The 8,907-nt window shown below is 32.4% G+C and overlaps 2 protein-coding genes across 2 annotated transcripts; one reads left to right on the top strand and one right to left on the bottom strand.

Annotated features, from left to right (window-relative positions):
• Positions 2,124-4,038, bottom strand: LOC107616580. The gene is made up of 2 exons (XM_016318535.2): positions 3,360-4,038; positions 2,124-2,943 (listed from the first exon to the last, which is right to left on the bottom strand). Exons 1-2 carry the CDS (start codon positions 3,464-3,466, stop codon positions 2,169-2,171), a joined length of 882 nt encoding a protein of 293 aa, XP_016174021.1. The 5' UTR covers positions 3,467-4,038; the 3' UTR covers positions 2,124-2,168.
• LOC107618145 (coiled-coil domain-containing protein 124) lies at positions 6,961-8,428 on the top strand. The gene is given in 5 exon segments (XM_016320101.2): positions 6,961-7,248; positions 7,250-7,409; positions 7,515-7,667; positions 7,743-7,862; positions 7,946-8,428. Coding segments are annotated over 5 exon segments (618 nt in total). The 5' UTR covers positions 6,961-7,075; the 3' UTR covers positions 7,958-8,428.

The raw sequence follows: 8,907 nt of genomic DNA, 5'->3' as shown, positions 1-8,907 counted from the left end.
GTTTCGGATAGTATAAATATTTTATACATTCGTTCAATTATATTCATTTGTTTGGATGATCATTTAAATAATTAATGTAAAAAATAATTATTTTTGTTGATGTATCATTATATAATTGGATGTACGTATAAAATTATTTTACACTGACAGTGCATCAAAATTAAATTTATATTAAATTTAGTCAAATATATTAAATTATTTAATAATTTATAATTATTATTTTTACGTAAAAATGAAAATAATGAATAATTATTTTTTGTACAAATTAATTTTGTTATAAATAAAATAAAAATTACATATATTCATATAAAAACAATTCATAATAACTAGTTTATCTACACAAAATATAACTAGTTAATAATATAGCAAATTGCAAACTTATTATTTTTAACTTTAGTGTTTTTTGAAAAAGTATTGTCAAGATGGCTGCATTAAAATTTGAAGTATCAATATAAGATGCAAATTAAACATAGGAGAGAGTTTGTCCCCAAGGTTCAAAACCAGAGCATCTGAAGGAACTGGACAACTAAACATGTCCACGTTAAGGATTATAATCTTACACACAATACAATATATATGGTAGCAAACTAGAGGTATGATTATGTGAATCAACAACATAATCACCATGCTTCCTTTTATATGTATAAATAAAAATATTACTGTTGTGATGATAAATTGTAAGATATATGTAAATACTTCAATGACGATATTTTCACATAAAAATCATATTATGAATCGATAGATAGTTCAATTAATTAATATATTTAGTTAAATATATCAATTTATCTAATAATTCACAATGTGATATTGATACGAACATATCATAACCAAAGTATCTACTTTTGAAAATAACCTTATGTTTGATAATAAACTTGCTCCAACACAGTCATTCTAGACAAGTCAAACATGAAAAAGAAAAAATTAAAAAAAAAAATCAAACACAAGCATGCATACACCAAAATATTTCAAAGCAACGTACTACGACATAACATTCAGTTTTCAATAAAGAATTAAGTAGTTGAAAACATAAATTATATAAACAAAGTGAAGAACACAGAGATATCAGTATATAAACCTGGCAGCCTTAATGTAAAAAGAAAATCTGGTTACTAACAAAAAAAAAATCAGCTACTAAATAAGTTACATGTATAAAATATATTAAAGTATAAAATATATATTGAAAATAAATTAAATAATATATGTATATATAAATACAAAATAACTAATTTAGTTTTTTTTTTTGTGTTTGTAAAAATGTTATTTTTTAAAATAAATTGATAATGATGGGAAGTGATCAATATTTAGTAGGTACTAATAAATGTAAGATTTGTATAATTATACTCTAATTAAGATATCTAAGATTCAGGTATTAGAAATATCAAATTTTTTTATGTATTATATAATAAATAATATTTTAGAAGAGAAAATTATGCAATAAACATATTTGTATTCCCACATATATGCAGTTATATTCTAGCATTTGAATTCCACTAAATATATTTGAATCAGATTAAGCATCTTGCACTTTTTGGTTTTCGGTTTTCAATACATATTTCAGTGAGCATTTGCACTTGCATAGAAATTTCTATTAGAATCAGATTAGTTTCATTCACTTGCTGTGATTACATGTTACGTTCGTGTCAATGTGTGCGTATTTTATTTGTATTTTTCAAGCCATAAACCGATTCTGTTGAGATTCTATAAATGCCCATGAATTCAATTATGCAAAGTTACAAGATAGATAAAAAAGAAATTTCAGCATTTTACATATTATTAGCATTCTATTATGCCAAAAGGACCCTTAATTAAACTTTTGATTCTGCAGCTGATAGATTTATGGTGCATCTTTAATTTTTTTTCCCCTTGTCTTTGCTTCTGATCTATATGACAATTTACACATCTTACTTATTAATTGCTGCAACAGATATTGAATGATGACTAATAGATAATTTGTCAAGACAGATTTATGTGTTTGTTAAGAAAAGTTAGAGAATTTCTCCCTCAATAAAACATAATTAATTAATCTTGACAGAAAGAATAAAAATAGTATACATGCATATGATATATGGCAAAATCATACTTAACTTTGAGATTGGTAAATATATAAACAAAAGATGAAGCTCTAAGCATAATAAGTTTCCACAGGTTATATATTAATAATAATGAATTCATGTTACACAATTCCGATTTACATTATTATTACATGCATTGAGCTTGAACTTAAGAAGCAATGTCCCCTTTCCAGTCAAACCAAGTTGATGTTCATAATCATCTTCACTTCCATCTTTACCCTCATGACAACCCTTTACCTCATCATTTTCAGAATAAGGCCCCATTTGCAGCTGCTGCTGATGAGATCCTTCAATGGCAGCAGCATAATAAAACTTGTTCATCCTATAGATCTCCTCTACTGTACAATGCCTTGCATCAGCTAAAATATCCGCCATTGATCGTTTCTTGCATCTCCCTCTACGCCTTCTGCGTTTATCTTTCACTCCTTTATTAGACAATAATGATGCCATTGTTGGTCTTGGACTAGTTTTATGAACATGAATTGATGAACTTATTGGTTGGATATCAAGTACTTCATCATCTTCTGCTACATTATCAGGGACAGGAACAATGCAATTATTGTATTGATTATCATTATTTCCCTCTTCATCATCATGAAATGAGGTGCCATAGTCATTATTCTTGATATTGCTATTTGTTTTGCAAAACTCAAAACCATCTTTGCTATCATCACCATTATTACCATGGGAGTGGATCAAGTTCTTTGAAGAACAACCTTTGAGTGATTCATCTTCACAAGTTTGTGGTGAAAACAATGGTGGCAACACATCCCTGATATCGATGCCGCGGCTTAAACACATGTGCAAGTACCTCTCAGGAAATGGCCAGCTATGGAAGATGCTTCTATGACGCCAAGCAAGAGCATATTGTCTGCATTATTGAAGCATAACAATACATACATACATCATTATCACTTTAATTATTCATTAACCTTTTAACTATGGCATATACATCAACAATTTTTAACCAGATACCAAAAATTGTTCATGTTTAATTATAACAATATTTCACAAACAATAGAGAGATGCAAAGCAAAGAGCAAAGAGCAAAGAAAAGAAAATAGAGAGTTAAACAGAGAATAATCATAAGCTTAAGTGGTGTAAGAAAGAGCACAAAAAACCTACAACTAACAACCATTTCAAAGCATAGAAGCTAAATATAGTGTAAATCAAGAAACAAATCCGAATATGGAACATGCAATAATGGGATAATAATATGTTAATATTAATAAAAGAAATTACTATACTTTTAATAGATACTCTTATGGTGACATTTTTTTGAAGTACCTTATAGAGAAGGGTTTAACATCTGCTTCTGCGTTCGTTTTCTCAGAACCCATTTCTTGTTGCAGAGATTTCGAATCCGCAGGTGGATTTTGTTGGTGGGACGACATTGTTTCCTACAAAGATTGCAACTTTGAAATTCGATCGCAGAATAGTCACCGCAAATTAATAATTTAACGAAAACCTAAGCAACCCCAGTTTCTGTTTATAGCTTCTGGAGTCTAAACGTAGATGCAGACCAAAAACTCCATAAAATCACCGAGTCTCGTAGCTGAAAGCGCAATACCCTCGAGCAGAAAAAGACAAAAATCAGAGTCTTTGGTGGCGCAGAATATGCATGTGGGTACCTCAAAAGATGAAAAATTTATGCAGAGAACTCGAAGAAGAGAGGATAGCGAAACATGAAACTTTTGGAGGGTTACGCTGTTGAACAACACTACAGAGTCAAGGTGGAAACTTGGAGTTTCAGAGGAGTGAAAAGACCAAAAGGGTCAAGAAAACTAGGTTACAAATGGAGGGGGGACATAATCACATAACCACGATTTGAATGTCCAAAAGAAATGAAAAAAAAAAAAAAGAAAGAGAGAGAAAGGAATGAGTAAACTGAATGAGAAGTGAAGTGAAGTGGAGTTAGCAGGATTTCAATAGTGACTTTTTTGGTGCTTTCTTTTTTTTCTCTAATTCTTCTTTTATTGGTGTTTTTGTTTTGGTCTTGGTTGTAGTTGACTTCATTTTAATTTGTACAACTAACAGTGTAACTAAGGGAGGATTAGTTGTGTTAATTAATGTTAATCTTTGCTGCTATTTATACAATAGAGAAAAGAGAAAGCTTTTAGTGGGATATGGAAGCCACTCCTTAACCCTTTAATAAGCACCTTAAAAACAGGACATACCCGAAAGCTTGGCTTGTCCAAAACGCTCATCATATACTACAGAATATGCTATACATGAAAGTTTCAACTAAGATTGAGAAAAGTGGAAACTTGGAGGAAAATATGAACTGGGTTGTGTATATCTGCAAATGATTAGGACAGAAGCTAAAGTAGAGTCTGATTGAGCAGAAATAAATATATCAGTTTCTCTTCTTTGTATTAAGACAGAAGCATATTGTAATTGAGGTAATGGAAATGGCAAGATTAAATATGTGTGAACAAGTGTGCCAGAGAGTCTCTCTCTCTCTCTCTCTTCCCCCTCTGCAGGAGAATAAGGTACAAACAACACCTGAACAGAAAGAGTCTCAGATATTTTTCTTGTTTAGGGGAAAACGTGCATGTGCTATATCCCCTTATTGTATGCTTCTATTAGCAAGCTTTACTCAAGAGTCAAGAACATTGAATTTAGTTACTTTACTATATATACCAACCATAGAATGTAACATCATTTTGATTTTTCAATGGCTTATTCTGAAATCTGACAATGGCAAGACACATATGTAGTAGTGCAGGTTATTAGGAACGTATAAACTAATTTAGTCGAGTTTTATTTGGTAATTATATACTATGTGACAAATTTCTGATATAGAAAGTTTCAGCAACTTCTGATTTCCAGAGATCAGAGAGATATATTCAAAATCAAAATATTCCAAGCTCTCTCCTGCATTTACGGCTTTAGTGGTTTGGGACATTGAAAACAAAAGAATAAAGAACAAAATTCATGAACGTAATAATTAGACTCCAAGTACAAGGCTAAAGAATTAATATAGGCATAAAAAGTATGAAATTGCAATAAAAATTGCAGATGTGTAACTACTGAAGGATAGTTTGTTTACACAGCGAAGAAATATTGAGTTTAATTATTTGTGGTACTGTCAAAGAAAAAAAAAACATGTAGCTTTTGAACTTATGAGGAATTATTAGGTAGCTTATTTTATTAGCATTAAGGAAAAGATAATGTCTGATAATGTGAAATATTTTTTTGTGGCACATACGTAATTAAGCTTCTATGGTAATTAAGCATGTGATCATATTTTTAAGGTTCAATATATATAAGTTTTTAATACGAATTCCTTATTATATATCATATAGCTAAGGCCTGAGAGTAAAAACGTATGCAACGAAACAAAGCAAAGCTAATTATTAAATGCGTAACAGATTAAAGTAGGCCACACCATGCTATTTTAACTGTGCATGGGACATTGCTGAGAGATGTCTTTTCTTCATTTATAATTAATCAAGATCCTCTCATAATAAAGTTCTTCAAAAGTTGGATTGATGATCAGATATAATACAAATATACAAACTTTGATCGAAGGGTAAAACTGATGTGTATGTTCATATTCATATATACATATATAGGTGTTATTTGAGATGAATGTAAAATCATTAGTATTATTCATCATGATGCATGTTTGCAGCAGGGACATATCTATCTATCATTTATCCAATATTTACTGATCCAAATTGCTCTTATTATCATATTATGCATGTATTGATGATTATTTTTTCAAACAAATATTAAAATTGATCTGATTTGACTTTATAAATTTTTTATATATATAGTGATATATTAGATATATGTAATCGTGGATGTTGTACTGTGGGCACATTATATATCTTTGGGTCTTGTTGAATAATCTCTCTTTTCTTAAGGCACAGGCTACACACCCTTTATCATGATCTCATACTTTTACTTGATCTGGGTATCTAGGAGTGTCATAGGGAAGAAATTAAAGACTATATATGGAAGTATATAACAGCTTTAATTTCTTTTGTTTATCAAGGCTAATTATAGAAGAATATATCAACATAAAATAAGAAAAAGAAGTTTAAAAGAAAAATTTTATAAATTCTGTTGGGTGAAATGACCCTCAATGGTTCTGACGACTATAAATTAAAGTTGTTGTAAACTTTTTGCAGTTAAATATATAATTTGTGCAAAATATATAATTTGGATAATAGTGTAATTTAATGGTGTTTAGAAGAATACAAGTGAGATTATGTCACCTTTTGTTATAGAATTGTGTTACATGTATATCAAAATCAGTCACCAATATAAAATATATGTTAGAATATAAATACACATTAAAAATAAATTAAACTATATATTTATTTATATACAAATATATTGATGACTAGGTTTAGTAGCTGATTTGGTGTACGGATAACATTTTTAATATGAATATGATAGCAAAGTAATAAAGACTCACATAAGAGAATTATTCTATAATTATCATGAGATAATAAAATACAGAGCGTCAAACATTATACGGGAAGTAGATCCTCTCCAGTTAAAAAAAAATTGGATGGTATTCAGTGTTCAATCTAACCATTTATTGTTCTCTCTCTTATTTATTTCTGGTCCCACTCATAAAATCAAAGATGAGAGACACTATATTCTATCAATTGTTAAAAAAAAACTGAAGATGATCCTTTCCCCATTATACGTACTGTGACTCGCTCCATCTTAGTTAAAAATTGCAACAGTAGCACGTTGCTGAGTTGATTTTATTTTTTCTTTTTTGGTTACTACTGAGTTGATCTTAATTTAGCGAGTTAGAGATATGGGCTTTTTACCTTCGGGCATTTTGGGCCTCGTTTTTCGGATATGGGCTTGTTGGGTCTTGATTATGGGCCCACGGATGATTTTACCAGCTACAATCGACTGAATAAGGAGGAAATCAGTTTTTGAACGTCATCACCGGTGTCTCCGCGGCTGAGTCTGGAGGTTTCGAGAATCTGGATTGAAGCGAATCAATCAGAACCAAAACCCTAAAAGCCGCGATGCCGAAGAAGATGGGAGTGAACACGAAGGCGGAGGTGGCCAGGGCTCGGAAGAGTGCCGTCGAATCGGAGCGAAAGGAACGAGAGACTCGGGCGAAGGAGGAGGAATACTGGCGCGACGCGGAGGGTCCGAAGTCGCGGGCGGCGAAGAAGAAGGAGGAAGAGGAGGAGAAGGAGAAGAAAAAGGGAAGAAGAAGAACCTACACGAATTTGGAAGAAGAAGAAGAAAGACGAGGAGGAGGAGAAAGAGAAAGAAACGGAGAAAGAGAAGGAGAAGGAGAAGGAAGCGCGTGATTTGAAAAGTTGTTATAACAACTTGGTTAGACTTGGTTAAGTATTTTGCTTGGATGTCCATTTTTATCGAAGAGAAATTTAAAATTTTAAGTTTGTCTTATGGCACATCTCTCTTTCCTTTTACTTTTTCCATTTCACTCTTCAGTACGAGCGGCTGGTGCTGGTTTCCAACACGAATCGCGACGATTCCGTGATCGAAGCTCGATCTGTGGATGATGCAATCGCTCAGATGAGCATCGCTGACACCTCCTTGCCACCTGATAGGCATCCCGAGAGGCGCCTCAAGGCCTCCTTCAAGGTAACCACCTCCTCCTTCAAGATTCTCTCCGATTAGGGTTTTTGATCTGAAAATCTTCAATGTTATGCATTGTAGGCCTTTGAGGAAGCTGAGCTCCCCAAATTGAAGGAAGAGAAACCTGGCCTCACTCACACTCAATACAAAGACCTCATCTGGAAGCTCTGGAAGAAATCTCCTGACAATCCTCTTAATCAAGTTAGTAATAATTCTCAATTCTAAATTTTCATTGATTCGTAAACCCTGAATCTCAATAAGCTGACTCTTGCGCTTATGCGCAGATTGCAGAATGAGTGAGTTATCAATGGAAAGCAGATTTGTAGCGGTCTGGCGAAGCATTCTTACAGAACATTGCATTCACTCCAAGTTCGTAATTAGCTCATAAAACTCAACATCCTCAGATATTGTTGTACTCTGCTATTGGAGATAGAAGAGAGAGTGAAGAGTGGGAGTTGTTTCGTAAACCAGCTAAGTAGTGTCTTTTCATGTGTCCTTACTCTGCAATATGTATATTAATTGGATCATAAGAATTATCTACTTCCTGTGTCTTATTTGGGCATTAATAATAGCAAATATCCTGTTTGAGAGCCATCAATGAATGGGAAACATTTTGTGTGAATAATAGGGTGATGCCAATTCTTCTGTGCATTCTAGTAGTTAAGGTTTTGTAACAATTTGGATCTTCTCAGGTCCAAAATAAATATGATAAGGTCACTCATCTGTACCATGCAGTATGGAGTCACTAAAAATGGCGGCAATAGTTGAAATATTGGTGTGTCTAATTTGGTCTTTACTACTAAAAAGTGGGTTCTGATGATTAAAGTTGGCTCATTGTGATTTCAGCATTTGTTGAAGCAACTTTAGAGCTTAGAGCATAGGCCTTAGGGTTTGAAACAATAACCTTTTTGCAGCTGAATAATAACTTGTGCATTCGAAATCCCCAATCGTTTGTTACTGAATCCAAGAACTCGCCGGTTATCATGTAAAGTAGTAAAGCAGTGCTCTCGCTTGCTGGAACGGAACTGTCAAATGGTGGAACAAGTCAAGCGTAGGCCTTCTTTGAGAATAGTTTCAAGTAGCTCTAAGAAGTTTACGACTTAATATCCGATTCTTGAGTTCATTCCAGTGCTTAGCATCAAGCTGCCAAGGTCGTTCAATAGTGATGGGGCCAGAAAAGGCAGGTTCTTGAAAAATAATAATTAAAGTATAAAAATTTTATGTATACACAAAAATAAACTACTAG

The sequence above is a fragment of the Arachis ipaensis genome, chromosome B09 (assembly GCF_000816755.2).
Source record: "Arachis ipaensis cultivar K30076 chromosome B09, Araip1.1, whole genome shotgun sequence".
In the NCBI taxonomy this organism is placed as follows: Eukaryota; Viridiplantae; Streptophyta; class Magnoliopsida; order Fabales; family Fabaceae; genus Arachis; species Arachis ipaensis.
The sequence above is the reverse complement of the archived record's forward strand: the minus strand, read 5'-3'. Positions and strand labels throughout refer to the sequence as shown.